This window comes from Lentinus tigrinus (assembly GCF_003813185.1).
Source record: "Lentinus tigrinus ALCF2SS1-7 unplaced genomic scaffold L226scaffold_11, whole genome shotgun sequence".
Lineage (NCBI taxonomy): Eukaryota > Fungi > Basidiomycota > Agaricomycetes > Polyporales > Polyporaceae > Lentinus > Lentinus tigrinus.
Genome location: NW_027137920.1, coordinates 219,688 through 244,082, shown reverse-complemented (window position 1 = coordinate 244,082; position 24,395 = coordinate 219,688). Strand labels below are relative to the sequence as shown.

The window sequence follows — 24,395 nt, the reverse complement described above, 5'->3', positions numbered from 1 at the left end:
CCCTCCGCGCACACGAAGACAGGGCGTCCCCGTTCCTAGATGTATTGGTTGCCCTTGCCCCTCACCAGCCGAGTCTTCGCGTTCTGCGCGTCACAGGGCGTTCACATCTACCGCATGTGTCGCTGGACAGATCTCACCATGATCGACCACTTCGCTTCCCTCTTTGTCGTCGCCTTATACTCGCCCAGGCCTACTATCACCCTTCTGTCGACTTGTCCGCTATCTTCCCGAATGTCGAAGTCATCAACTTCCCATACATCCGGGTACAGCCCATACGATACAAATTCCCCTCTCTTCGACATCTCGAGCTGCACGCTACCAGGATGGGTCAGCTAGCTGGTCGCTTATCGCGAGTCCGATACCTTCACCTGTTCAACGGTATCCTGTTGGTGCATGGTACCGGTGTCACCCTTCAAGTCACGCTGGATGCGATACGAGAGGTTTCACCAGTCGCTCTTCATCTGAACATCAGCATGAGCTCCGCTGACGCAAATATGGCGGCGTTCTGGCATGGTCTCGCCGCCGTTGCTCCCAAGCTGAGGTGCCTTGATCTCGCTATCGAACCATCATCCTCGTATGCTCGTTCCGGTGTGGGCGATATGTACCAAGAGATCGCCTTGTACTTGGTACGTAGCTTTCTTACACAACTCGCGTGACCGCTGTGACGAAACGCTTCTCCGATGCAGAGTAAGCTCTCCTTCCGGAGCGACGATGTATCCCTTCCCATCCGATGTTTGCGCGTCGGGATGAGCTTCTCTTCCGCTTTCGGCGTCCCCCTCAGCTCCAGGGCGTGGTTTAATGAAGAAGAGTCCGCTGAAGACGAGCGTCCAGTCGCACACGCGATCCGTGCATTGCCGGGCACGATAGCGGCCGCCATCCCCACTCTGCAGTATCTCGCCATCTCGACACAGGCGGACTACTATCCAATTGTCGTGGATGACTGGTATAACGACGAGTCGGACTACGACCTGCATGCGCTGGATGCTGACGTGACCTGGTGGCGCATCGAGCGCGAGGGAGGTCATCAAATTTTCCACAGGATGGGGATGACAGACGCGACAGGTGTTTGGAGGTCCCTCATTGAAACAGATGACGCGGGCACGTACTGAAATTGTCCGACAATCTCGGACGCAACTGGAAGAAGCAAGCGAGGCCGAACGTGGGCCTCTATACAACTGAACCGAGGCTCGGGTACGTTGGAATCCTCTGTCCCCGATTGAAGCCTCATCTCGATCGCCTTCCTCGTCATCGCACCCAGCGGGCGGCATCCGGGCCTGCGAAGAGACTAGTGGCACCGCGCGTGCTCCTCTGACATTCAAGTCGCACCGGAGCTTCTGAGCAGGGACAGATCGGTCTTGCCATATACAGCAACTTACCGCTGGGCTAGTGAGCTTCGTATTCAATAAGCACGATGCACACTCAGGCTGGTGTGGTGCGAACGCAATACGAGGTGAGAACTCCCTGACACCCACCGACAGGCCTGATCGCCTCATACATAGGAACGCCGCCGATCCCCATATACCTCCCACTTTGTCCACCCGGACAGGCAGTGGCGAACGAAGAGCGAGGAAACTAGCCATACTTGTCGGGCCCCGAACCATACTGAACATCGTAGGCACGCCATCGGATTCGTGCTCCGACCCACGCCCGCGTCGCGATATGATCCTGTACCCAGCATTCCATCTTGACTTTTGTCTCAGCTTGTGGGGCGAGTTACGCTTTGCCTCGGGTCCGGACGCGCCTGGGGACGGGGCGTATATATACATACGCTAGAGTCAGCGTGGCGGGTGGAAAGCCACTGACGCGTTCCAGGTTCTCGCACTCATCGTAAGGCTCAGATCCACCCACTATTGCTCTGTTGTGCATGGCTGACCGCTATAGCAGAGGAAACTTGGCAAGCGAGGACACTTGCATCATGATCAACTTCTCGTTCACCGACAGTTTGTAAGTCTTCTCCTTGCAGGATCGACGACATTCGGTGTTCGCTGACACGGCATGTCTTGGACAGTGCCCACGTCATCGACGGCGAGAAGGTCTCTTCTCTCACGACCAAGGGCGTCGTGGACCCGGCCACAGAGGACGTGTTCGCTCATGTCCCAGTCGCGACGTGCGAGCAGCTCGAAGACGCCGTCGTTGCCGCGGAGCGCGCCTTCCCCGGATGGAAGAGCAAGCCCTGGGAGGAGCGCCAGGAAGTGCTGAACGATATCGCTACGTTATTGGAGAGACATGCGACGGAGTTCATCGAGCTGCTCATGCGCGAGGTCGGGAAGGACCATGTGAGCGCGTGGGTTGCCGTCTCACTGCACTCCCCAGTTAGCGTTGGCTCACTTGGGCGTTTGTAGGGCTACTGAACTGAGTATGGCGATTCCTTGGTTGCGCGCGGTGGCGAAGCAGAGGCTCGACGAGGAGATCGTCCAGCATGACGAGAACAAGATCGTGAAGATCCGCTTGCAACCATACGGAGTGGTAAGCTCTGTGCAAGCCTACATATCTTTTCCTCGTGATTACTCATTCGGCAATTCCTCTACAGGTTGCGGGAATTACCCCCTTCAAGTGAGCGACCTCTCCTTTGGGTAGCAGTGATGCTCACATCTGTATAATGCAGCTTCCCGATCGTTGTGACTATGTCCAAGGTGGCACAAGCTCTCCTTGCTGGCAACTGCATCATCATCAAGGCGCCTCCCACGGCACCTTGCTCCGTCATGAAGTTGATCGAGCTCTCACAATCTGTCGTCCCTCCTGGTGTTCTCTCCGTTCTCTATGGAGGAAATGATCTGCACGTCTATGCTTCCTACGCTCACCGCGAACGCGACACTCACTATGTTGCACAGGGGTGAATGGATTGTCCGTCACCCGCGCATCCTGCGCATATCTATGACAGGCTCACCAGGTGCAGGGAAGGCGGTGATGCGCGAGGCCGCGGAGGAGCTTAAGAACCTCACACTCGAGTTGGGTGGGAACGACCCCGCAATCGTCCTCGACGATGTGGACCCTAAGCAGATGGCACAGTGCGTTCGTTCATCTCCGTCGTGTCGCATTGTACACAAATCTCACGTACTGGTCATGATAAGACGCATCTTGCTCGGAGCGGCCAGCAACGCCGGACAGACGTGCATCAATATGAAGCGCATATACGTCCATGATGCAGTGTATGACGCGGTGCGCGACGAGTTGATCGTCCTCGCAGAGAAAATGAAGGTCGGGAATCCTTTTGACCCAGATGTGTCTATCGGTCCGGTGCAGAACCGAGGGCAGTATGAGCGGTTGAGGTGAGCAACCCCTTCCATCATCTCACCATCATCTCAATCCGACTCACTGCCGGGTATGCCAACGCACTGACACCTGTTCGCAGTGGGTTGGTCGCAGACTGCAAGCAGAAGGGATACAAGATTGCTTTTGAGAGCAAGGTTCCTGCGTGCGGAAAAGGATACTATGTTCCGCTGGTAATCGTCGACAACCCGCCAGACGAGTCCAGGATTGTTCGTGAAGAGCGTGCGTGCTACCCGGGTTTCACAAAATGTTCGGTTCGTTGATCACGATTCCGTACAGAGTTCGGCCCTATTGTTCCGCTCCTGAGGTGGAGGGACGACGACGACGACGTCGTCCGACGAGCGAGTACGACCCTGTCACTCTCATCCACCCTTCTTTCGCTAAGTCTACTACACATAGACGACTCAGAGTTCGGCCTCGGATCGTCCGTTTGGGGCCGAGACGTCGACCGGGTGCAACGGCTGGCTGATCAACTGGATCACGGGATGGGTGAGTCCGCATTATTACCATTCCCGCCTACTGAAACATCCACTGACCTCGACCGGTCTCGCTTAACAGTGTGGATCAACGAGTGGGCTGCGCTCTCAGCAGACATGGTGAGTACATGATTCCCAAAGCAAACACACCGTGGATACAGAAGTTGACAACTATCCCATTGCAGCCGTTGGGCGGCACGAAGGTAAGTGGCCTCGACATCGCTTGTGTGATCACTGACGAATCACTGATGTGCATACTCGGCGTCGTACCTGTAGCACTCCGGAATGGGAGTTGAAGGCTCGAAGCATGGCCTGGCGTCGTGGACGTATGTCCAGTCGTTCGTCTGTAACAAGAACTTCTGGAGTACAAGAGTGTAGGGTTCTGTATCTAGGCGTTGTATGTATGAAGGTCATGCATCATGCCCACTCAATACATTCTACTGTACGCAATCGAGTACCAGCCTGGAGCGACGAGGTGGCGCGCAATTTTGTATATCGACCAGTACTACGATCCGCAACAATAAGGTATGATATCTTTTCGAGAGCTATACTCCTTTGCGATATTCTGTCGCACTGAATGTTGCACTACAAAAGATGCCGAGGGTGCCCAGTGAGAGGGACAAGGCTAGAGAATCCTGTGGCGGCCCGTCGCCTACGGTTATCGAGTGCTTGCCGTGACCGGCAATCGCCGAGGAGACTGGAGACGCCCAGACAACTGGAGTCTGGACAGAGTGCGTTGAAGTCCTCTGTCCCCGATTGCCACCATCTTTGACGCTATAAACCCGCAAAAATGTCATCATCAGGTTTTTGGGTTCTCACGACGATGTCCGCGCATTGGACTCTGAAGTTGTCCGTCGCACCTCTTTGTACCCCGGACCTTGGCTATACGATCCTTGCGTTGCCAAAGATTTTCCATTGCCACTATACAACATCTCGCCATCTCTATCGTGACAAAGTGCTATACTATTGACCCCAGAATGACAGTGATTCAACGAAGAATCAGAATCTTGGCTCACTACAATCTGCATGCCCTGGACGCTGACGTGATCTGGTGGCGCATCAAGCGCACAGAGTGGAACCCAGTCTTGCGTAGGACGGAGTTGATTGAAGGAGAACGCGTACACAGGTTGCCCATTGAGACGTACGAGGTTTGGGCATGACATAGAGGACTTGGCGATGAAGGAAGGGGGCTTCTTCCGCAGGTAGTACTCATGGGTACTCCGCTACCAACTCGAGCTGCATGTTGTTCAGGTGGGTCAGTGCATCCCTTGCGGTACTATCCTGCCTTGTTGATATTGCCCTCGCATAGTATCTACAGGTATCCAGTAACAGTAGTATGTGAACTTTACAGGTCCCATCACGATGGGCGGCTTTACGGCCCTCATGAGACTCATAGGGTTTCATCACCTGCCTATAGCTAGAATCGTTTATATTCCTTTGCAGTTCCCCTGAACCTCCGGGCCTTGCGTAAACCACCGTCATCACCGCTGTGCTTGTGCTGGGGCATAGAGGTGTGGGACATATTATGTCTTGGCTAACCTCTTGCTGTGACTTCTTCGCACTATCGGTGAGTCTCGCCGTGAAGTTCTGTCAATCAGCTTGATCAAGGACTCGTAGAATGAAGTATAGTCTGCGGGAGGCCTTTCGGTGCCTTGTCTCAAAGGAACTAGAACGTCCACGCCGTCCCCGGGTTCCTTGCTTGGTCTTCAGCGTGCACCATTCCCAGTTGCTTGGCGGAACACAGCCGCATACGATACATGCATACTTCCTCCTCTACTTCCTTCTCACAACCTTTCGCGTGGCACATCTCATGCTGGCTGTTCCCGATGAGCCCCTGGCCAGGGACATTTGAATTCAATCCGTGCAACCGCGACATCAAGAAAGAGGTCTCTTGGCAGACCTCTCTCTACCTCGCCATCCCAGGAGCATAAGAGCGGTCGGCCCATATCCTCCTCGGACTTGGCCGCAAGCTCCGTGTCATACACCACCATGAAGCTCGTCATCACCGCTCTCACCGCCTTCTTCATCCTCCAGACCAGCAGTCTCCCCACTCCGAAGCCGGATCCGGAGCTCGAGGTTCGCAGCACACCGCTCGATCTACCTGCTTGCTCACTTCCTGTGCCCAGACGCGCCAGAGCTGCGACAACCTCAACCTCGTCCCGCTCCTCCGCGCCTACAGCTCCAAGCAGACCGACCACTTCTACACGACCGACGTCGAAGAGATGCAGCACGCGATCGCCAAGGACACCTACCGCTCCGAGGGTAACGAAGCCCTCGTCCTCTTCGACCCCGTCCCGGGGTCCGTCGCGCTCTACCGCCTCTGGAGCAAGACGTTCACGGACCACTTCTACACCACGTCTGAGTCCGAGCGCGATGCGGCGATCGCGGGCGGGAAGTACGACTTTGAGGGCATCACGGCGTGGGTGTTCCCGACTCAGGCGTGTGGGTCGGTCCCGCTGTATAGGCTCGTCAACGAGGTCATCGAGGATCACTTCTATACCACGGACGCTACGGAGCGAGACGAGGTGATTGCGCACAATGGCTATATCGATCAGGGCGTTGCTGGGTACGTGTACTTGGCGCCGTGAAGGATCCGTGAGTCCCATCGCACCCTGCCTTGAATGTGGCCCGAAAGTGTTGACGAAGACGACAGATTATGGCTTGTTCGCCAGTTATACCGCGCTTATATGAAATCAGTGCATGTATACAACAGTCTAAGTAGCACCATCGCCCCCAGGGGTCACTCGTGCTGTCCGACAAGACCTTGGAGGATCTCGTTCGTCCGAGAGGACTGCGGCTGTATCGAGCATCGGAAAGGAACTGGGAACCTAAGGAAAACGATGTCAGCTCGCCTTCATGCAGGTCTGCCCGTGATCAAGGATAGAACGCACGTTATGCCACCATTGGTACTGTCGTCGGAAGGGATGATAGGGTTGCCGTCGGCGCCGCGGATGGGCGAGATGTCGAACAGCGCGAGTATCCTTGCGATCGAGGTAAACAACAGTTCCTCAGCCAGATGCTGCCCCGGACAGGTTCTGCATTAACGCGATGGCATGAGTCGGGCACGAGAACCAGCTGAGATGCGGGCGGACGTACCGCCGTCCGAAGCCGAAAGTGACATTGTACGGATGCCATTCCTGCCGGCGGTCCTGCGCTAGCCAGCGTTCCGGCTTGAAGGTGTGCGGATCCGGGTAGTACTTCTCCTCTCTCAACATTCCCCTATTGCGCCTGTTAGCCTCACGGTTCCCCATCGAGGTTCGAAGTGCAAGTGTGCTGACCAGAAATTCACGATGAGGATAGTTCCCTTCTCCACTAGGAATCCGTTGTGCACGTCGTCCTGGCCCGCTTCACGAGTGACTATATTGTGGTCAGGACATCATGGGATTGCACGAGGCCAGCTATGACGTACCAGCGCTGACCGGCGGACGCAACCGTAGCGTCTCGATCAAGATCGACTCGACATACGGCAGGGAATCACGGTCGTCGAACGTGGGCAGACGATCCGAGCCAATGACGCGGAGGATCTCTTCCTGAGCCTTCTTCTGGACTTCCGGGTGCTTGACCATGAATAGTACGAATGACGACAGTGTGGATACCGTCTGTGTATCGATCAGCAACTGCATTGTAATCGCACAATAAGATGAACTGCTTACTGTATCTGCCCCGCCTGCAAGTACACTACAGATTCAGTACGCGGAACTAGCCAGTACTTCGCAGGACTTGCCTGTGTATACCTGCGTCGCTGTGAACATGATGATGTCGTCTGGGTGCTCGCCGGCCTTGGATTCGGCGAGGGCTTTGTATGTGAGCGACTGGCGAGCGATGCCTTTCGCCTGCCAGTGCGCACCATCATCAGCTACCAGCATCCCGAGCAAGCCAAACCGACACCACGAGCGTCACGCACAATCTCATCCTTTACCATCTGATGTCCTTCCTCTGCGAGTGAGAAGTACTGTTCGCGCCACTGCCTCGCCTTCTCCTTGAAGCCCATTCCCGGGAGCCACCCCGGCAGCTCAGCCACTGCGAGCGGCGCGGTCAGCGCCTTTCATGCGATGGGAGGACAGACTGGGAGGAGAGCATATGTGCGCTTACAGAAAGGCAGCCAGTCGACAACGTGGTTGTTCGGCAAGCTCGCCTCCGCGAAGTTGTCCGCGAACTCGTTGGCCTTGCGCACGTACGGGTCGGCGCGGCTCGTCACGCGGTGCCCGTGCGATATCTCCATCGCGACGCCTGCAGTCACGCTGTCGAAACGGGGTGGGATGAGTGTGTAGTCACCTGGCAATGCGGATACCAAGCACGAGAGACTCACTGGCGGATATGCTGCACAAAGTTGTCCGGGTCCTGCAGGAAGTTCTGCAGCATCACGTTAACGTGGTGGACCATCTCGTTGCGGTACTCCGGGAGCTGCCTCGGCTGGAGTACCATGTGCAGGAGCTTCCGGGCGTGGCGGAGGCGTGGCGGGTCGTGTTCCAGGACGACGCCCTTGTCGAATCCTGCCCTACAGTCCAGAGACGATGTTCAGCGCAATGCTGGATCCAGTATATACTATTGTGCGAATCATCCTACATCTCGATGATCTTCGGCAACGGCCTGTTCGAGTATAGCGCAGACTTCTTGTCCAGTAACTCGCGGCCAGCCTCTGCGGTGTTCAGTATCAGGAGAGGCGTCCCGAACAGGCTAATCGAGTAGATCCGTCCTATGAATGACTGCGTCAATGCACGGTATATGGCAAACCATAGTGACTGCTCACCATAGATCTGGCCCCACTCATACAGCTTCTCCCAGACCTTCGTGCGTGGCATCTGCAACGCATTGCCCAAAATCGGGATAGGCCGAGGACCAGGAAACGGTCTACCCCGTGCGCGGCCCTTCGCGAAGAAGGCGAAATACGCCACAAAGGCGAGTGCAAGGGCCAGAAGGATTGAGACCATCTCGAGTCGTCGGATAGGTACTAGTAGACGGCAGTAACACTGAGAGGTACGAAAGACGGGCGTGCACGACAACCTACGATCGCGAGTGATTACTCGTAACCAATCATCAGACATACCCGTGCTTTATATATGCAATGGCCATGGTCAAAGTATAAGTCTGATCTTGCCGGCCGCGCTTGGCCCTTGGATCTTAGCGTGTTTCAGAATTGGCAATGGCAACGGTGAACGACTGAGCCGGGTTGAATCGACGCAGCGCGGTGTTACACGTTACACGGTCGCGCCGGCGCCTTTATCGCTTGCATGTACGTCTAGCTCTTCTAGACTCCAGTACTGGGAGGGTTTTACTAATTAGCAACTGAGGCACAATAGGCGAGGCGTGCCTATTGCGAAGGTCTGGCAGCCTGCAGGAGTCGGGGTGCTCGGGAGTTCGTACCCCATTGCTGGCACGATTTCACTTACTCTCGGAACTCGACATCCGGCAGAGCTCGGGCAGACGAAGACCAATATCAACTTCAAATTCGTGTGTATGGCTCTGCATCGAAGTCGACCAAATTGAGCCATCGCACGATGCCGACCTTAGGGAGTGTGGTGCGAGTTGCCCATCGCGCTCGGGATTTCTCATTTGCCCTGCGATACATCCTGAGGTCGGGCGCAGAGTGCGATTGATCTCTGTGACAAGCGGAAGGTTATACGTCGAATTAGAGCAAATCAACAAGATTAAGCCCAAGACGCACGGTAACAAAATACACGAAGTTTGTACGACATCACTGCGATTTCTTTTCCTCAAGCTCCAGCTGGCCATACACCAGCGTGTCGACTTGCTCCTTCTTGCCCCACAGCTTGAGCAACAGCCCCCAGACGGGCGTCAGGAACGGCACGAACATTGAGACGCGCTGTTGATACGCGGCATACGCGGGATACTTCGGGGCGGAAATGCTCTCCGTGAACTTCGTCGAGGAGTAGAAGAGCGAGCAGATGGTGATTGTCGGGATGAGAGGCCAGAGAGGGGTTATGCTGTGCAAAGGTAACTTGGGGAGGCGAGGGCTCTCAGGCGCGAGCAGAGGGAAGAGGTTCATGATCACCTATGAGTACGCGCACGCAGAACAGAACTCAGTGGGCGTCTCCTGCGCAAATAGGTAGGCGGACTCACCCAGAAGCTCTGTTCGCAAAAGAAGTTCGGGTGACGTGACCACGCCCACAGTCCGCGGGTAATGAAGCCGCGCTTCGCGTCTGCAGGGGTCCATTGGATGCGCGCTCCGGGCCAATCGTTCTTCTCATGAGAGCCTGTGCGCTTGTATGTCTGGAACGAGTAGTGCTGGTTGTCCGCGGTAAATTCAGCCGCGATGTCGATAATGGCGAGAGCGGCAAGAACATAGTCTGAGGTACTCAGATGTTCAGGTTGTTGGAGGGCGGCGATTTGCGCGGGTACTGCGAAGATGAACAACATGATGTTCTGGATGAATGCTTCGGTCCATTAGGTCAGAATGGGAGGCAAAGCTGTGACATATGGTGGCAAGCACACACCGATGAATACAAGGTGTACGACTTGGAAGAACCACGCTGGCAACTTCTGGCGGAGAATCTCCCAGCGGTAGTCTTCGTCCTTCCTGCCGAGCTCTCAGAATGACAGGAGATGATGGGTGCAGAGGTCAGGCTCACAGATTGAACAAACCGCGTCTCCACGTGTTATATGTCAAGCTAAATGGTATAAGCAGGCGGGTACGTTCACGCAAACGCGACAACGTACCGACACATCCATGTGAACTGCGTCCAGGGTCAGCCACACGCGTACAATTAGCATTGGCCAGCAGGCTCACCGTCAGAGCGAACATGAGCAGCGCGCGAGGACTGAACCTCTGGACAACCTCCGGGTGAACAGTTTCTGGGACGTATGGGAACATCGGCAAGGGTGGTTTAGTTGGCCAGAGGGGGAGCAAAGCGTAGTACGCGGTGTAAATAGTGGGAAGGAAGGTCCACACCCTGTCAACTTGAGAGACGTTGCCAGTGACGATTCCGAGCACCCATGCTGCGGCGGCGTTGTAAAGACAGAACTTGACCGGCCATTGGGAGGTTGGAGGGATGCCCTTGTAGATCAACGCAGACCAGGGAAGGGGTGCCATTTCGCGCGGGGCAGGAGGGGGGAAAGAAGGTTGCCAGGAGACGCGTCTGTGCGCGACGGACTTTATACTCTGTCTGCTTGCAGTGGGAAGATGAACGCAGCGGGGGTGGGAGCGCGATCGAGGACGCGGGGCTTGACGTCGTCTCAGTCCTCGATCTCCCCCACCGCGATTAGCCACTGCCTAGGGTTAGCCTTGCCATATTCAAACCTGCGATTGAGCGTCTTTTCCCACGTGGCCTTTTGTTTGTCTCTGCTTGAGCTTGGGCGTCTGCCTTGTCATCGCGCTCGGACTGCTCGACGTCGTCCTCAGCCTTTCGCTCACCGTCTCATCCCATTCCAGCGCTGTCGCACACCATGTCCACCTCTGTCCTCATCTCGACTTTTGCTCCCTTCTCCACTCTTGCCCTTGCCGTTCCGTCTGAGACCTCTTTCGCCGACCTGTATGAGCTCCTCGCCGACCGCTATCCGTCTCTTCCCCTCCACTCCAGCGCCGCCGACCTCGTCCTCACTCCCACCTCGGGCGTAGTCCCTCAAGCCGACGCATCCATTGCTACTCTCCTCCGTGCAGAAGATGAGGGCGCGCACAGTCTGGTGTCACTGCGTCTGGTGCCTCGTCTCCGCGGTGGCAAGGGTGGTTTCGGATCGCAGCTGCGTGCGGCGGGCGGTCGCATGAGCAGCCAGAAGACTAGCAACAACGACTCCTGCAGGGACTTGAGCGGCCGGAGGTTGAGCACTATCAAGGAGGCGAAGAAGTACGTCCACCCACAATCCGTCTTTTGTTCCTATCACTCACTGATGGTCCGATTCAGGCTGGCCGAGTATATCGAGAGCGAGCCCCTTCGCAAGAAGGCGCAACAGGAGGCTCAGAGGGCCAAACTTGAGGCACTGGAGAAGAAGCTCGGCATTGCCTCTGGCAGCTCGTCTTCGGAGCCAGGCGCAGGGAAGAAACGCCGCTTAGAAGACACGGAGTACATTGAGCAGAGCCGGGAGATCGTGGACAACGTCAAGAGCGCTGTTTCGGTCGGTAAGTCGAATGTCTTGTTGAGATGCACACAACCTCGCGTACTCATTGTATGCCCGTCAGCCATGCTGAAGAAGAAAAAGAAGGCGAAGAAGGACCACAGTCCCTCCGCAGAGGCGTCTTCTAGCTCTGCATCCACTGTAGCTGCTGCCGCGGAGAAGGTCGTCGAGTCCGCCGCAGCGGTGTCTGAGAAGGTCCTGGGATCTCCGGCCACCGTCCCGGTGGTTACCGCCGCTGCCGTCGGTGCCTAATGTGCTCAATCAGGTGTCGTGTATCTTATAGCTTTCTTTCATGTATGTCTACGCTCTGCGCTCAGGTCAGGCTGTAATGTTATGAGGAATCAGTATGCGTCTCAGTGGAAGTCCACCTATACGACTCATGGAAGGATAGTATATCATGCTTCGTGCCATCACAAAACACCCTTTCGTATTTTCACTCAATTGTCCACATGCACACCCACGTCGGCTTGAGCCAAGCGATGCTCAACAGATGCATACTCTCCGGCATGCGACAGCTGACGTCGGGTAGTATTGGCCAGCTGACCTTGGGGTATGACGCCAGCGAGGACCCCTCCATGGTATTTCAGCAAGCCCCCACCCCCGCCATGGACTCACACCTTCTCACGACGCTCAGTACACGAACATCTTCAAGTGTCGAGTCTTGCCAGCGATATGCGCGTAGCGTCTATAGGCCTCTTTGGGCTCCTGCAGCTACTAGGCGCCACAGCGGCACAGATCATCAACGACACCACCCCAAGCCTCGCGTTCAAAGTCGTCTCGGGCGGGAACGACAACTACTTCCTCCGGGATAACCTCACCAGCGCACAGATGTTACTGACGAGCGCGAACAGCACGAGCGTGTCCCGGAGGCTTGTCGTCGCGCTTCCTGCCGGGAACTCGGGCGCGCTCACGTACTTCCTCCCTGCAGGTACGAGCGCGAACGGGACCCTTGGCGTGAGCCTGGTGGATGGTTCGCTCAGGAGCGCGACGGCGGATTACTTCAATGTAGGCGTCCAGGTGGATTTGGCTTTCGACGGCAATGCAACACTGGGTGTTACCATCCTTGGTGCAGTGCGCGCCATGCGGGGTATGTCTTTCCATCGCGCGTGTACATTTAGGGAGGAAGCTGAATGGCCTTGCACTCGCAGACTATGTTGAGGGCGGCGGGGTGATGCACGACATCTTCAACTACACGCTCGGGGAGTACAACGAGACGGCCGTGCGCCTGCACCGGCAGTGGATCAACACGACCTCCCCGTCCTCGTCAGACTACAACGGCGCGAACCTTTACCTGTCCGTTCCCGCGGACAGTTCGGCGCGGCTGTCGGTCATCCCGGGGAACAACGGGACATGGACACCGCCCACGGTGCACATCCTCGTGCCGCAGAACGGATCTGGGACTGGGACTGGGATTGTCACGGTGAAGGTCGTGACGAACGAGACGAGCCTGGCTGGGTTGGATACGCAGGAGTTGTTCTTGCCTGAGGGCACAAATGGGACTCAGGCGCTACATACGGCGTTGCAAGGGCTGGCAAGCGGGGACCTTGCCGCTGCGAAGCAGGTGTCGTTCCTGACTTACACTGACAAGTTCACGGCCGGCGGATGGCGATTCTTGACGGTGGGTGGAAGCCTGCTCGTACGAGACCGTACAGATCCGAGTCTGACGGCGGACATGGCAGTACTTCGGGCGCGACTCGCTCATTGCCCTCCGCTTGCTGATGCCTACGCTCACTTCCGAGGCTATCGAGTCTGCGCTGGGGGCGGTCATTGAGCGCGCGAACTCGACTGGGGCTTTGTGTCATGAAGAGACTATTGGTGAGTGACAACTCAGTATGGAGCGAGTCTTCGCTGCTAAACGTGTGTCTAGGTGACTACGCTTCATTCGTAGGTGACAGCCATCAGGGCACTGGCATACGGACATAGTATTGACACTGCATAGGTCAATATGGGGAACGGCCATCCTGAATTGGGCAACGAGCCGTATTACGACTATAAAGTGTGTCCAGATGGTGCAAGATCTCAATGGCATCCTGCCTAACCTCCATGCAGATGATTGACACAGACCTCCTACTGCTACCCGCGATGAGCCACTATTTCCTCGACCTCCCTCAGGGTCAAGGTCGAGCGGAGCAGTTCTTCGCGCAGAACGCTACGCTCCAAAACGGCACCTACGCCGAAATCTTGAACAGGTACAGTAGTACTCCACAAAGCTCGCCTCCGATAGCTCACATGGTTTCTCCCCCCTCCCCTCTCAGAACCGTATTCTACAACCTCGAGCGCGCAACGCCCTTCTCCCAATCACCCAACATCTCCAACCTCATCGGCCTCCGCCCAGGACAGCCCGTCGGGAACTGGCGCGACAGCAACGAAGGTATCGGGTTCGGCTTCTACCCATTCGACGTGAACACCGCGCTCGTCCCCGCGTCCCTTCGTGCCACGCAGGCGCTCGTCACCGCCGGTCTCCTGAACTTCTCCCGGCTCGACGCGAGCCAGATCGGCGAGGTCGCGAGCGTGTGGGAGGCGCAGGCCCCAGCGCTGTTCGATGTCACGGTGAACGGCACGGAGGCGGAGGCGAGGCTGCAGAATTTCGTCCGGGCGGCGAATCTGAGCAGTGCGCTGTTGGAGGGTTCTGGTAACTCGAGCGCGGGGAGCGAAAGTGGGGGCGTGTCGTTCTATGCTCTGTCGCTGATGGAGGATGGGACGCCGGTTGAGGTGCTCAACTCGGATACTAGCTTCAACCTCGTGTATGGTGCGAACGTCTCGCGGGAGTTCTTACAGCATGTTGTGGACGCGCTCCAGCCGTATCCTCGTGGTGAGTGGAACTTGGTGCCTCAGGGAGTGCGGTTGGAATGCTGACCTCGCTTCAGGTCTCCTCACAAACATCGGCATGGTTGTCGCCAACCCCGCATACGACTCGAACACGACGAACATCGATATCCTTGACCGTGCGGCGTACCACGGTACGGTGGTATGGTAAGATAAGTACCTCTATCTGTGCGGGGCCAAGCTGACTGGTCCACCAGGTCGTTCCAGCAAGGTCTCATGGCAAGCGGCCTCGCGCGGCAGCTCGGGTTCTGTTCGCGGGACAACACGACGACCGTGGACACGAATCCGACGCCCTCACCTGCGCCGTCGTGGTGCTCCGACGCAGACTTCGTGCAATCCCTGCGCGATGCGCAGACGCGCCTGTGGACGTCAATACAGGGCGCGAAGAGCGGTTAGTACCTTCTTTACTTCTCCCTTTCTGACCTTCCGTGCAACCCGGCGCGTACTCACTGGCCTTCGTGTCCGTGTATGCAGAGATCTACTCGGAAGTCTGGTCGTACGCCTTTGATAACTCCACGAACACCTTCAGCGTGGTGGACCTCGCGAGCCTCTCCCCGTCCGGCACGGAGTCAGATGCGATCCAGCTCTGGTCGTATGGGTTCCTGGGCTTGCTCGACCCCAGCGGAAACAGCACACGATCATAGGTTGTCGCAATAGCGCCAATATTTATTCCTGGTTTTCTAACTCGAGCGCGAGGAGCCATCTATTGGGAGCGATTGGATGAAGAAGTACAACAACATCTTGAGCTCCATGTCTACACTGCATCCGTGGTCTCTATACCCACTGAAATCATATCAGCACATCACACATCATCTTGAGTAGCCAAGGGCATACTCACCGCGTACCCGTATGGGACATGTGCGCGCATCCGCACCTTCCTTTCCCCATCCATATCAAAGATCCGCCACTTCATGTCAAAGTCGTGGTGCAGTAGCTGCCATATTTCTTGAAGGGACGGCCCAAGCATGCGTGCCAACATCGTTGCAGCTTTGAGCAAGGTATCCTCGAACTCGGCCGAGAGTCCGCGAGCATAGAGGAAATACCTCTTCATTGGGTGTTCATACAAGGGAACAGGCGCTCCTGGGAGGTCCAAGTGAATCTTGAGGGTGCGCAGGTTGGAAAGGGACGCCAAGGGTCGGGCGATGTTACGCTGGTTGTTGCGACCGTGAGCTGTGTGTATGTGCCTGACTCGGGAGTATAAGTAGCCACGTACCATCGGAATCTTCATATCCCCATCGGAGCGGTAGCGATGAAGCTCGAGCGTCTTCAGAAGACCGAAGTTGGACGCTATGTGCGACAGGAGCGACAGCTCCGTACTGTCCGAACGATACTCGATTCCAAGCGTATGCAGACGAGGCATGTAGCAGCGGCTCAGAATGCGTAGTAAGACCGACGGTGACGGAGGGGGAGAGTACGATCTCAGTTCTTCAGGTACACAGCTTACTTCCTGCCCTCGTCGAATGCACTGATGCGGCCAAGGTCGTATTACGAGCGTGCGCATGGTGGACGGCAGGTGTGCGTATATTTCGTCGTCTGGATCGGGATGCGAAACTGAGAGACTGTCAAGATAGGGCCAGGGGTATGAGGCACGGGTGCCGCTAGGCCAGAGTGCAATACCACTCCGAGTCGCGCTCTCCTGCTCCATTAACTCGAGGGTGAGGACACGTAGGTTGTGCATGCATGCGAACAATTTGACAATGGGATCATGCGGGGAGGTCCAATAGATGCCCCGCAATCGGAGCTCACGGAGGCGGGGCCAGTCGAGCAGCGGAATGGTATACAGGGGCGCGGGCTCGGAAGGAAGTGACAGCGTCTCCAACGAGAGATGGAAAGACCGGAGTATGCGATCCAGTGCATCAACCTCCGATGGTTGACTATATGGATACCGTATGTTGGGAAGACAGTACTCGAGGCGGGTGAGAGGCGCACATGGGTTTACCGGGAGTGCCTCTGGGTCCGGAGGTATCGGGCATACATTTACCTGATCTAGGACCAAATGTGAGAGATGTGGGAGAGATAGTAAACCGCACAGAGTCTCCCAGGTGAGGCCGTGTCCGCGTTTATGAACCCACTCGGGGCGAACCACAGCCTCGGACAGACGGGGCATGTTTTGTAGAGCATGGTAGAGACTCGGGATGGTTAGTGCATAGCAAATCATGTTCGAGTCTTGCCGTGCCAACTCGTCTGGTAGGTGGAGGCTGGCAAAGCAGCGACACGACAGTGTCATCGTTCTATGAATTCTCAGGGCAAGCACCAGCACAGAACTATACGAACTTACCGAATATGAGGCCATAGAGTACACGGTACCAACGAATCATCGGAGAATTCACGAGCTAGACTTTGCCGGCATCGACCAAAGAGCACCGGCATTGCCAACTTGCGTAGCCTACTGCATGTGCAAGACAAATGTATGGCCGTGTCACGACCAAATTGAAGGTGACTGGATGTTATGTGTTCGAGAACACGAAGAAGCGAGTAGTCGTCCAACGTCAGGATACTAGTGAGCTACATATTCATGAACCAATATAACGGTCAAAAGAAACAACGCACGAGCAAGTAGACATGTGCGACGAGCAAGCAATTCAGCGGTCGGACAATGATGTGGAACGTCTGAGACTGAAGGAGGTTTGGATTATTGATTCCAATGGATCAGACACACTGCGGCCTGCCCTGAACCGCGGCGTAAGCCCGCGATTGCCTGTCGCTTCTCTGGCACTCGTCCTCCTCATTTACCATCCGTTCCTAAGCGACTGTACGTACATTCGTTGGGAGGGAAGTACGTAGCGTTATGACGAGAACCTGTACCGGCCTTCGTCCGTGTATCATTGAACTCGAACGCCTTCAGCGTGGTGGCCCTCGCGAGCCCGGCACGGAACCACATACATAAGATCCAGCTTTGGCCGTACGGGTGGCTCTGTTTGCTTGACCCTGGCGAATCGCGATGACAGCACACGATCCTAGTAAGTCATCTCGCGATAGCGCTAATATATGCATATCTCCGCTGACCACAAGCCCCATCGTGCGCGCAGAAGTGTATCCCGAATGTACATCTAGCATACGATGTAACATCCAACTCATCAGCTCGTGATGAAATGTCATTATGCGGAGGTATCACCGAATGTACAATACTACACCCGAGCTCTATGTGATGCAGACCTAAGACAGGTATGATGACGATATGATGATGCGTGTGGATAGGATACGTGAATAGTGTATACAGAGGGAAGAAACGACGATAGCGTGGTGCGAAAGCGTAATGAGACAGGAGTGCATGTGCGGAACCACAGTAGCTGTGTATGCTGCGGGCATGGATGAAACGTGCGTGAAAGAGGTGTCCGGTAGGTCGTTGTCGAATGGGTTAACTTTTTACTGCGGTTTCGCTGGTGGTTGCTCAAGCTGATGCGCCGCAGCGGATCGCCGTGCGTATCTGCTGGCATTCCGTATGCGCTCTCCATACTTCCAGAGGAGGAATGGTCTGTCCGAAGCGTTCAAGTAAGTATCAGTACTGGATAGGACTCCGAGAGGGGACAGTGCACGTACGAAGGGATGCCAACAGCGATGGCGAAGCAGGCAAGGATCGTGTCGCCCTTGCCGTACCCCAGCGCGTTGTACATAGCAGGCGCGAACAGTGGGAAGCCGAACCCTGCCAGTGAGCGCAGGAACGTCACCGCGGCCAGAGCTAGCCAGAACCTTCTGTCAGTACGACTTGCAAGCACATGGAAAGGGGAAGAAAGGTTCCGTACCAGACGCCGCATGCAGGGTGAACGTATCGATGACGTATGTCTGAATTGACTGGAAGTTGAGAATGGTGCCTGCGCCCACGAGCGCGATGCCGATGTCAGGTGCTATCCAGTGAACATCTGCGCGCGCCGTCCAGCCGGTGATGAGGAGGCCCATCGGGAGCAAGAATGACCCGGGGACCATAGACGCTATGCAAACGTCGCGTCAGTGTGATGTAGAGGGCGGAGACGTGGTGGGGTACTCACGCAGTCGGTATTCAGGCTTTCCTATGCCACCGTTCCTGGCTGAGAAATACTTGTAGATCCTGTCGAGCATGCGGGCGTTGATTTGTGATGCGCCAGTGAGACCGACACCGAGCGCGAAGTAATTGAGGCCAGCGATGCCGACCGGTTGTCCGTAAGTATTTTGGAAGATCGCCGGGATGGTCGTCAGGAATACTAGGTATAAATCGGTGAGCGACTGAATGATATTAGCCAGAAAGGGGTCGGTCCACTTACGATATAAAGTGCCATAGATGAACGCCATGTATATGCCGAGAAGCTGCACAATAGGTTCGCGCGCGAACAGCACGAACGGACGAACAAGGGCTTTCTTTACAATTGTCTTCCATCTGCAGAGACGTGAGTTCATTGCGGGATGACAGATGTCACGCTACTCACTGTCTGTCAGCACCGTCAAACACAGTGCGTACTTCACGGAACTCGCCCTTCTCTGGATCCATGCCCTTGCGGATACGCACTGCTTTGCGTTCCAGAAGAATCGGCGGGAATGCTGCAAGGCGATATATGAATGTCAGGGCCTCGTGGAGACGAAGGAGTGCGCACGTACTTTCTTTGAGGAAGATAAGGCCAAGACACTGGATGAAGGCGTCGACTATCGTAGTGGACCAGAACTACGACCCTCAGCGTCAGCTACAGATGAAGCAGAGAGAGCAGGGCAAGACATACCACCCAGCGCCATGTCGACCTTTCGGCTATCCAAGCACCGCATGTCGGCCCAATTACTGGTCCGAGGAGGGGTGCAAGTGAGTACAGAGCAATCGCCTGCCCTCTTTCTGTTGGCCTCCACAAATCGCCAAGCACACCACCACCTATCTGATTCCGCCGTCAGCATGTCATTCCTTGTGCAGTCGTTTGAGTCACAAAGCCAGAAATAGAGCCGTGACACCTACTGATAATGGTGCGCTGCCGCCGAGGCCAGCGAGAAACCTGAATGCAATGAGTTGGCCCTCGTTTTGAGCGAAGCCACAACCAAGATTCCAAGCTAAGCAGGAATGCCGTCAGCTCACGCAGTTCTGGTGAAGCCTGACGAGACGCACCAAGATACCAAAGGTTTGCTAATTGCAAGACCCTAGAGCGGCCGAACAGCTCGCTGAGAGGGCCGAGAAGCAGCGGCCCAAAAGCTGTCATGTCACGTTTATGAGCGTCTCCGGATCGCATGATGTCATGTGAGGAAACTTGCCATATGCGGCGACGAAGACGGATGTGAGTAGCGCAATGACGCTGCTGTTGGTGATTCCGAACTCGCCTGCAATCTGCTCACTTGCAGGAGCCATCATGGAGGACGAGACGGGGCTGATGAAGGTGAACGCGGAGACGATGAGCGTCGCGCCCCATTTCTTCTTGGTACTCCAGCTGTTACGAGAGGAGGACAGGCGTTGCGCCCACAACTGATGAGATTCTGCTGGGATCAAGGACATAATGAAAATCACAAACTTTTTCGGGTTCTGAGGATCGTCAGGGCCTTCCCAGTCTACTACAAGCACTCCGTCATTGTCTAGGCGGGACGAGTCGCGGTCGTCCTGGGTGGCTTTCATGGTCTTTTCTTTCAGAGAGTTGTCAAATTCGCTGCGGGTGGAGACGTCGACTGGGGTCGATATTCCTGGCTCGTCGTGCATGGTGGGTGTCGCTGAGGGGAGGGCGGAGGACGTTGGACGGTCCGAGTCGTTCATGGCGAGTGTCGTGAGGAGATTCGTGAGCAGAGACCTGGGTCCTACGGCGGATGATGGAGTATATGAGCCGTGTCGGCTGCCGATGCGAACGGAACCATGGGAATGGCTCTTGTCAGCGGGCTGCTGCCGTCAATGTGATCCTCCCAGACGGCGAATAAGTGGGGCACCCTCGGCACCCTCGGCATCTATCTTTGGCGGCGCAACCTGGCACGGCCGAATATCGCCGAGGAGTATTGCTCCCGAAAAGGCAGGCCTGTTGCTATTTCTGGCCGATCGCACTAATCGAGATACCAACCTGCGCGCCACCCCGCCGCTCCAGGCGTACGTAGAATGTACGAGCAGACATGGGCCGGTCAACCGCTCATACTTGATCATATATACAACGCTTAGATGCGACCACAAATACTCTTGCACTTCACAAGCTCTTGTTGCAAACGAACGACTGCACGTACGTCCACGACGCCAGGCCATGCTTTGAGTTTTCAACGCCCATTCCGGAGTGCTGTACCGTCGACGCCGAATGATGCCGAATGACGCATCAGTGAGTGGTCATGCTACACGAGCAATGCATGCCAGCCGAGGCCGCTTACCTTCGTGCCGCCCAACGGCTGCGAAGGGATAGCCGTCAACCTCTACATTGATGGGTGTGTTTGCTTTGAATGTGTACTCACAAAGTCTCCTCCAACCGCACCCCAGTCGTTGATCCACACTGTCGAGCGAGACCGGTCGAGGTCAGTAGATGATTCAGTAGGCGGGACCGTTAGCAATGCAGAGACGGCTCTCACCCATGCCGTTATCCAGTTTGTCAGCCAGTCGCTGCATCCGGTCGACGTCTCGGCCCCAAATGGACGATCCGAGGCCAAACTCAGAGTCGTCTATGCATAGTAATAGACTTAGCTGAGAAGGTGGATGAGAGTGATTGCGACGTACTCGCTCGTCGGATCACATCGTCGTCGTCTCTCCATCTCAGGAGCGGAATAATAGGGCCGAATTCTGCACAGAGACCTCGTCAACGAAGTGAACATTTTCTGAATCCCACGCGGCACGCACGCTCTTCACGGACGATCCTCGACTCGTCCGGCGGGTTGTCGACGATCACCAGCGGAACATAGTATCCTTTCCCGGACGCGGGAAGCTTGGACTCGAAAGCGATCTTGTATCCCTTCTCCTTGCAGTCAGAGATCAGCCCGCTGTGAACAGATGTTATTGTGTTGGTCGCTGCGGCAGTGAGTCAGATGGAAATGATGGATGGAGTCGCTGACCTCAATCGCTCGTACTGCCCTCGGTTCTGCACTGGGCCGATAGATACTGCCGAGTCGAAAGGATTGCCGACTTTCATGTTCTCTGCGAGCACAACAAGCTCGTCGCGCACCGCGTCATACACCGCGTCGTGGACGTATATCCGCTTCATATTGAAGCACGTCTGTCCGGCGTTGCTGGCCGCTCCGAGCAAGATGCGCCTGTCAGACCAGCAAGTGAGCCCATCTGCGATGATATGCGATGCGACGGAGATGAGCCGCGAACGCACTGTGCCATCTGCTTGGGGTTCACATCGTCGAGGATGATTGCAGGGTCGTTTCCACCCAACTCAAGCGTGAGGCTCTTGAGCTCCTCCGCGGCCTCGCGCATCACCGCCTTCCCCGCCCCTGGTGAGCCTGTCATGGATATGCGCAGGATGCGCGGGTGCCGGACGATCCATTCGCCCCTGTGGAACATAGTGAGCGTCGCGTTCGTGGTGCGTGTAGGAAGCTTGAACGTACAGCTCATTCCCCCCATAGAGGACGGAGCAAACGCCAGGTGGGAGGACAGATTGTGAGAGCTCAATGAACTTCATGACGGAGCAAGGGGCCGTGGGAGGCGCCTTGATGATGATGCAGTTACCGGCGAGCAGGGCTTGTGCTAACTTGGTTATGGTAAGGACAATCGGGAAGCTACGTTGCACGATGTGAGTAAGGATTCTGCCTGAAGGAGAGCTCGCTCACTTGAATGGGGTGATTCCCGCAACCTATAGCGGAGTTAGTACCGAATGAGTGATCGTGAAGAAGAGATAGGTTTTCAAAAAGCTCACCACTCCATATGGTCGGAAGCGGTTCTTCACGATCCTTTTCTCGTCATGGTGGACGATCTCGTCGTCGAGCCTCTGCTTCGCCACCGCGCGCAACCAAGGAACCGCAATACTCAGTTCAAAAGCCCTGATCACAGTCCGGGTAAGCCAAATGCCAATTGGGCAGGTACAGTGGAAGGACAACTCACGCGCTCACATGGTCCTTCCCGACCTCGCGCATGAGCAGCTCAATAAACTCTGTCGCATGTCTCTCCAACAGCGCAGCAATATCGTTCAGCACTTCCTGGCGTTCCTCCCAGGGCTTGCTCTTCCATCCGGGGAAGGCGCGCTCGGCAGCAACGACGGCGTCCTCGAGCTGCTCGCACGTCGCGACCGGAACATGAGCGAACACGTCCTCTGTGGCCGGGTCCACGACGCCCTTGGCGGTGGGAGAAGAGACCTTCTCGCCGTCGATGACGTGGGCACTGTTCATGACATGTCGTGTCAGCGATCACGGAACGTCACCGATCCTGCATGGAGAAGACTTACAAGCCGTCGGTGAACGAGAAGTTGATCATAATAGTACTAGTGCCGCGCCTGCTAAGGTCTGAGGGTTCCCCTGCTCGTCGTCAGCCATGCGTAGCAGAGTGGGCAGACCTGACCCTCACAGTGAGTGCGAGAACCTGGAACGCGCTAGTGGCTTCCCACCCGCCACGTCTACCCCCACTGGAGTATATATACGCCCCCCGGCCCCATGCGGGTCCTGGAAGCCATAGCGTCCGAACCCGAGCCAAAGCATAAACTCACCCCGCACTTTGGGACACAAGCACAGATAGCACGCGGGCACAGGATCACATCTGCGACGCGTGCGGGCGCAAGCGTGGGGTTCGAGCACGGATCCGAGGCTGTCACCAGTACTATACATTCGTGGTTCTCCGTTCCGAGGACGCAACAGGAATGGATACCTGCCTCCCTCGCTGCGTGTCCGGGTGGACGAAATGGGAGACGGAGGGTCCTCGGGTATGCGCCAATGCTGAGCCGGTGGGGTCGACCAGCTGGCCGCTGTGGTGGGCATGAGGAGTTCAGGTCTGTGGGTGGGTGTCAGCGAAAGAAAGTAATATCTGGGCCGGGAACTCCCACCTCGTATTGCGTGCGCCCCACACCCGGTTCTCGAGTGTGAACCGAACCATGTTCAGGTTCGTATCCTTGGCTCGTAGGTACACACCACGGTCTGGGCACACGGTGATGGAGCTTGTTAACTTGACTAGGAAGCTCACGAGCCCGAAGCTGCAAGTTCCGGGTAGCAGATCTGACCACGCTCAGAAGCCTTCAGCTTCAGCGCGACTCAGATAGTACGACTTCGACGTCCGAGCAGCGTGCCCGGCGCCGCTAGTCTCTTCGCTCCAAAGATCCGCGGCAGTGCCCGCCCGCCGCTGGCACTGGCACCGGCGACTGCCAAGCAGTGTCTTGCAGATCGTTCCCACCCCAGTGTCAATCACCCGCGGGACCTTTGTACCGGTGCCCTGGAACAGGAACGGGATATGTGTGTACAGCTGTCAGCAGCATAACACCTGCTGCGCACCGACCTTCATCGTAAAGCTGCGTGGGGACCTATCCCAGCGCTGCTTTATTCGCTAACATCGATGCTAGCGAGTCGCAATTGAGCTTGAGCTACTTGAAGGAGGGCGATCGAGGATGAAGCTATGGATCTTTTGAAAGTTTCATGCCTCTATAGTGGGCTGCACGTCGTACTCATGAAGTTCTTGAGATACGTAAAGGCAATGCGTTTCAGAATGCGTGGATTTCGGAACCACTGCAGGGTCGGGGTGGGGCTGCGCAGCCTGCCAGTGAGCACCGCGGCGGTACTAAAGCTTCGAAATCATGGTAGTGCAAGTGCCATATTTCAAGGGTCAGACTCACACGAACGCATAGACATCCTGTAAATCACGATAGAACAGTGAGTACACTGACACATGGGGAAGTAGCGTTGCAGTTGGATTCAACTCGACTCGGTGCC

The 24,395-nt window shown here is 56.1% G+C and overlaps 13 protein-coding genes across 13 annotated transcripts; 7 read left to right on the top strand and 6 right to left on the bottom strand.

The window, feature by feature from the left end:
* Nucleotides 1-494: 494 nt before the first annotated feature.
* L226DRAFT_522865 (uncharacterized protein) lies at nucleotides 495-1,109 on the top strand (the record flags this gene model as incomplete). The annotated part of the gene is made up of 2 exons (XM_067678790.1): nucleotides 495-626; nucleotides 687-1,109. The coding sequence occupies 2 exons, from the start codon at nucleotides 495-497 to the stop codon at nucleotides 1,107-1,109; spliced, it is 555 nt and encodes a 184-aa protein (XP_067535675.1).
* Nucleotides 1,110-1,912: 803 nt separating this feature from the next.
* L226DRAFT_534677 (aldehyde dehydrogenase) lies at nucleotides 1,913-4,124 on the top strand (the record flags this gene model as incomplete). Its single annotated transcript, XM_067680728.1, has 12 exons — nucleotides 1,913-1,944; nucleotides 2,009-2,284; nucleotides 2,343-2,466; nucleotides 2,578-2,579; nucleotides 2,606-2,780; nucleotides 2,902-3,269; nucleotides 3,353-3,492; nucleotides 3,550-3,615; nucleotides 3,670-3,759; nucleotides 3,829-3,866; nucleotides 3,932-3,949; nucleotides 4,023-4,124. 12 exons carry the CDS (start codon nucleotides 1,916-1,918, stop codon nucleotides 4,122-4,124), a joined length of 1,428 nt encoding a protein of 475 aa, XP_067535674.1.
* A 579-nt stretch (nucleotides 4,125-4,703) lies between these two features.
* On the top strand, nucleotides 4,704-4,982 carry L226DRAFT_534675 (uncharacterized protein). Its single transcript, XM_067680727.1, has one exon. It carries the CDS (start codon nucleotides 4,724-4,726, stop codon nucleotides 4,904-4,906), a length of 183 nt encoding a protein of 60 aa, XP_067535673.1. The 5' UTR covers nucleotides 4,704-4,723; the 3' UTR covers nucleotides 4,907-4,982.
* A 239-nt stretch (nucleotides 4,983-5,221) lies between these two features.
* L226DRAFT_54711 (uncharacterized protein) lies at nucleotides 5,222-5,661 on the top strand. The gene is made up of 2 exons (XM_067682472.1): nucleotides 5,222-5,313; nucleotides 5,364-5,661. Exon 2 carries the CDS (start codon nucleotides 5,365-5,367, stop codon nucleotides 5,596-5,598), a length of 234 nt encoding a protein of 77 aa, XP_067535672.1. The 5' UTR covers nucleotides 5,222-5,313; nucleotide 5,364; the 3' UTR covers nucleotides 5,599-5,661.
* On the top strand, nucleotides 5,578-6,454 carry L226DRAFT_560225 (uncharacterized protein). Its single transcript, XM_067683345.1, has 3 exons — nucleotides 5,578-5,822; nucleotides 5,873-6,341; nucleotides 6,400-6,454. Exons 1-2 carry the CDS (start codon nucleotides 5,736-5,738, stop codon nucleotides 6,332-6,334), a joined length of 549 nt encoding a protein of 182 aa, XP_067535671.1. The 5' UTR covers nucleotides 5,578-5,735; the 3' UTR covers nucleotides 6,335-6,341; nucleotides 6,400-6,454.
* L226DRAFT_552760 (cytochrome P450) lies at nucleotides 6,406-8,745 on the bottom strand. The gene is made up of 12 exons (XM_067682885.1): nucleotides 8,497-8,745; nucleotides 8,313-8,442; nucleotides 8,056-8,244; nucleotides 7,839-7,987; nucleotides 7,651-7,766; nucleotides 7,471-7,579; nucleotides 7,400-7,413; nucleotides 7,156-7,345; nucleotides 7,025-7,103; nucleotides 6,843-6,965; nucleotides 6,638-6,781; nucleotides 6,406-6,574 (listed from the first exon to the last, which is right to left on the bottom strand). The coding sequence occupies exons 1-12, from the start codon at nucleotides 8,675-8,677 to the stop codon at nucleotides 6,487-6,489; spliced, it is 1,512 nt and encodes a 503-aa protein (XP_067535670.1). The 5' UTR covers nucleotides 8,678-8,745; the 3' UTR covers nucleotides 6,406-6,486.
* Nucleotides 8,746-9,339: 594 nt separating this feature from the next.
* L226DRAFT_54697 (DUF1295-domain-containing protein) lies at nucleotides 9,340-11,076 on the bottom strand. The gene is made up of 6 exons (XM_067682461.1): nucleotides 10,495-11,076; nucleotides 10,425-10,441; nucleotides 10,337-10,375; nucleotides 10,202-10,284; nucleotides 9,828-10,141; nucleotides 9,340-9,759 (listed from the first exon to the last, which is right to left on the bottom strand). Exons 1-6 carry the CDS (start codon nucleotides 10,795-10,797, stop codon nucleotides 9,442-9,444), a joined length of 1,074 nt encoding a protein of 357 aa, XP_067535669.1. The 5' UTR covers nucleotides 10,798-11,076; the 3' UTR covers nucleotides 9,340-9,441.
* Nucleotides 11,077-11,085: 9 nt separating this feature from the next.
* L226DRAFT_612755 (uncharacterized protein) lies at nucleotides 11,086-12,239 on the top strand. The gene is made up of 3 exons (XM_067686422.1): nucleotides 11,086-11,548; nucleotides 11,606-11,820; nucleotides 11,881-12,239. The coding sequence occupies exons 1-3, from the start codon at nucleotides 11,151-11,153 to the stop codon at nucleotides 12,066-12,068; spliced, it is 801 nt and encodes a 266-aa protein (XP_067535668.1). The 5' UTR covers nucleotides 11,086-11,150; the 3' UTR covers nucleotides 12,069-12,239.
* Nucleotides 12,240-12,440: 201 nt separating this feature from the next.
* Nucleotides 12,441-15,330, top strand: L226DRAFT_612754 (uncharacterized protein). Its single transcript, XM_067686421.1, has 10 exons — nucleotides 12,441-12,903; nucleotides 12,965-13,434; nucleotides 13,496-13,631; nucleotides 13,684-13,700; nucleotides 13,756-13,812; nucleotides 13,866-14,005; nucleotides 14,072-14,628; nucleotides 14,684-14,789; nucleotides 14,840-15,033; nucleotides 15,117-15,330. Exons 1-10 carry the CDS (start codon nucleotides 12,489-12,491, stop codon nucleotides 15,284-15,286), a joined length of 2,262 nt encoding a protein of 753 aa, XP_067535667.1. The 5' UTR covers nucleotides 12,441-12,488; the 3' UTR covers nucleotides 15,287-15,330.
* On the bottom strand, nucleotides 15,311-17,238 carry L226DRAFT_612753 (uncharacterized protein). Its single transcript, XM_067686420.1, has 5 exons — nucleotides 17,193-17,238; nucleotides 16,921-17,139; nucleotides 15,856-16,873; nucleotides 15,481-15,792; nucleotides 15,311-15,425 (listed from the first exon to the last, which is right to left on the bottom strand). Exons 1-5 carry the CDS (start codon nucleotides 17,204-17,206, stop codon nucleotides 15,417-15,419), a joined length of 1,572 nt encoding a protein of 523 aa, XP_067535666.1. The 5' UTR covers nucleotides 17,207-17,238; the 3' UTR covers nucleotides 15,311-15,416.
* Nucleotides 17,239-18,008: 770 nt separating this feature from the next.
* Nucleotides 18,009-20,199, bottom strand: L226DRAFT_545513 (MFS polyamine transporter; the record flags this gene model as incomplete). Its single annotated transcript, XM_067682352.1, has 12 exons — nucleotides 18,009-18,117; nucleotides 18,183-18,321; nucleotides 18,386-18,571; nucleotides 18,629-18,820; nucleotides 18,881-18,993; nucleotides 19,043-19,154; nucleotides 19,212-19,275; nucleotides 19,331-19,477; nucleotides 19,555-19,646; nucleotides 19,702-19,785; nucleotides 19,845-20,017; nucleotides 20,099-20,199. 12 exons carry the CDS (start codon nucleotides 20,197-20,199, stop codon nucleotides 18,009-18,011), a joined length of 1,512 nt encoding a protein of 503 aa, XP_067535665.1.
* Nucleotides 20,200-20,681: 482 nt separating this feature from the next.
* On the bottom strand, nucleotides 20,682-23,207 carry L226DRAFT_534667 (aldehyde dehydrogenase). The gene is made up of 14 exons (XM_067680726.1): nucleotides 23,186-23,207; nucleotides 22,928-22,997; nucleotides 22,588-22,863; nucleotides 22,403-22,526; nucleotides 22,317-22,339; nucleotides 22,095-22,265; nucleotides 21,863-22,039; nucleotides 21,597-21,794; nucleotides 21,385-21,524; nucleotides 21,265-21,327; nucleotides 21,120-21,209; nucleotides 21,006-21,043; nucleotides 20,925-20,942; nucleotides 20,682-20,836 (listed from the first exon to the last, which is right to left on the bottom strand). Exons 2-14 carry the CDS (start codon nucleotides 22,954-22,956, stop codon nucleotides 20,750-20,752), a joined length of 1,434 nt encoding a protein of 477 aa, XP_067535664.1. The 5' UTR covers nucleotides 22,957-22,997; nucleotides 23,186-23,207; the 3' UTR covers nucleotides 20,682-20,749.
* Nucleotides 22,974-23,793, bottom strand: L226DRAFT_54614 (uncharacterized protein). The gene is made up of 2 exons (XM_067682400.1): nucleotides 23,519-23,793; nucleotides 22,974-23,466 (listed from the first exon to the last, which is right to left on the bottom strand). The coding sequence occupies exons 1-2, from the start codon at nucleotides 23,566-23,568 to the stop codon at nucleotides 23,043-23,045; spliced, it is 474 nt and encodes a 157-aa protein (XP_067535663.1). The 5' UTR covers nucleotides 23,569-23,793; the 3' UTR covers nucleotides 22,974-23,042.
* Nucleotides 23,794-24,395: the final 602 nt, after the last annotated feature.

What these genes read in the sequence shown, in the direction of transcription:
- L226DRAFT_54711 (XM_067682472.1), top strand. Translation starts at nt 5,365, where the DNA reads ATGAAGTATAGTCTGCGGGAGGCCTTTCGGTGCCTTGTCTCAAAGGAA.
- L226DRAFT_612753 (XM_067686420.1), bottom strand. An exon ending in ACTCTATGGCCTCATATTCG is followed by an intron (nt 16,874 to 16,920) that starts GTAAGTTCGTAT and finishes GAGAATTCATAG; the next exon opens with AACGATGACACTGTCGTGTC. An exon ending in GGGATATGAAGATTCCGATG is followed by an intron (nt 15,793 to 15,855) that starts GTACGTGGCTAC and finishes CGCAACAACCAG; the next exon opens with CGTAACATCGCCCGACCCTT.
- L226DRAFT_534675 (XM_067680727.1), top strand. Translation starts at nt 4,724, where the DNA reads ATGACAGTGATTCAACGAAGAATCAGAATCTTGGCTCACTACAATCTG.
- L226DRAFT_612754 (XM_067686421.1), top strand. Translation starts at nt 12,489, where the DNA reads ATGCGCGTAGCGTCTATAGGCCTCTTTGGGCTCCTGCAGCTACTAGGC. An exon ending in TGCAGTGCGCGCCATGCGGG is followed by an intron (nt 12,904 to 12,964) that starts GTATGTCTTTCC and finishes TTGCACTCGCAG; the next exon opens with ACTATGTTGAGGGCGGCGGG. An exon ending in TACGCCGAAATCTTGAACAG is followed by an intron (nt 14,006 to 14,071) that starts GTACAGTAGTAC and finishes CTCCCCTCTCAG; the next exon opens with AACCGTATTCTACAACCTCG.
- L226DRAFT_612755 (XM_067686422.1), top strand. Translation starts at nt 11,151, where the DNA reads ATGTCCACCTCTGTCCTCATCTCGACTTTTGCTCCCTTCTCCACTCTT. An exon ending in ACTATCAAGGAGGCGAAGAA is followed by an intron (nt 11,549 to 11,605) that starts GTACGTCCACCC and finishes GGTCCGATTCAG; the next exon opens with GCTGGCCGAGTATATCGAGA. An exon ending in CAAGAGCGCTGTTTCGGTCG is followed by an intron (nt 11,821 to 11,880) that starts GTAAGTCGAATG and finishes TATGCCCGTCAG; the next exon opens with CCATGCTGAAGAAGAAAAAG.
- L226DRAFT_54697 (XM_067682461.1), bottom strand. Translation starts at nt 10,797, where the DNA reads ATGGCACCCCTTCCCTGGTCTGCGTTGATCTACAAGGGCATCCCTCCA. An exon ending in CGTACACCTTGTATTCATCG is followed by an intron (nt 10,142 to 10,201) that starts GTGTGTGCTTGC and finishes AATGGACCGAAG; the next exon opens with CATTCATCCAGAACATCATG. An exon ending in TTTGCGAACAGAGCTTCTGG is followed by an intron (nt 9,760 to 9,827) that starts GTGAGTCCGCCT and finishes GCGTACTCATAG; the next exon opens with GTGATCATGAACCTCTTCCC.
- L226DRAFT_534667 (XM_067680726.1), bottom strand. Translation starts at nt 22,956, where the DNA reads ATGATCAACTTCTCGTTCACCGACGGCTT. An exon ending in GCTTCCGACCATATGGAGTG is followed by an intron (nt 22,340 to 22,402) that starts GTGAGCTTTTTG and finishes ACTCCGCTATAG; the next exon opens with GTTGCGGGAATCACCCCATT. An exon ending in GCGGGAATCACCCCATTCAA is followed by an intron (nt 22,266 to 22,316) that starts GTGAGCGAGCTC and finishes CGTGCAACGTAG; the next exon opens with CTTCCCGATTGTCCTTACCA.
- L226DRAFT_560225 (XM_067683345.1), top strand. Translation starts at nt 5,736, where the DNA reads ATGAAGCTCGTCATCACCGCTCTCACCGCCTTCTTCATCCTCCAGACC. An exon ending in AGCCGGATCCGGAGCTCGAG is followed by an intron (nt 5,823 to 5,872) that starts GTTCGCAGCACA and finishes TCCTGTGCCCAG; the next exon opens with ACGCGCCAGAGCTGCGACAA.
- L226DRAFT_54614 (XM_067682400.1), bottom strand. Translation starts at nt 23,568, where the DNA reads ATGGTTCGGTTCACACTCGAGAACCGGGTGTGGGGCGCACGCAATACG. An exon ending in TGGGGCGCACGCAATACGAG is followed by an intron (nt 23,467 to 23,518) that starts GTGGGAGTTCCC and finishes ACCCACCCACAG; the next exon opens with ACCTGAACTCCTCATGCCCA.
- L226DRAFT_552760 (XM_067682885.1), bottom strand. Translation starts at nt 8,677, where the DNA reads ATGGTCTCAATCCTTCTGGCCCTTGCACTCGCCTTTGTGGCGTATTTC. An exon ending in TGAGTGGGGCCAGATCTATG is followed by an intron (nt 8,443 to 8,496) that starts GTGAGCAGTCAC and finishes AGTCATTCATAG; the next exon opens with GACGGATCTACTCGATTAGC. An exon ending in TTGCCGAAGATCATCGAGAT is followed by an intron (nt 8,245 to 8,312) that starts GTAGGATGATTC and finishes TCTGGACTGTAG; the next exon opens with GGCAGGATTCGACAAGGGCG.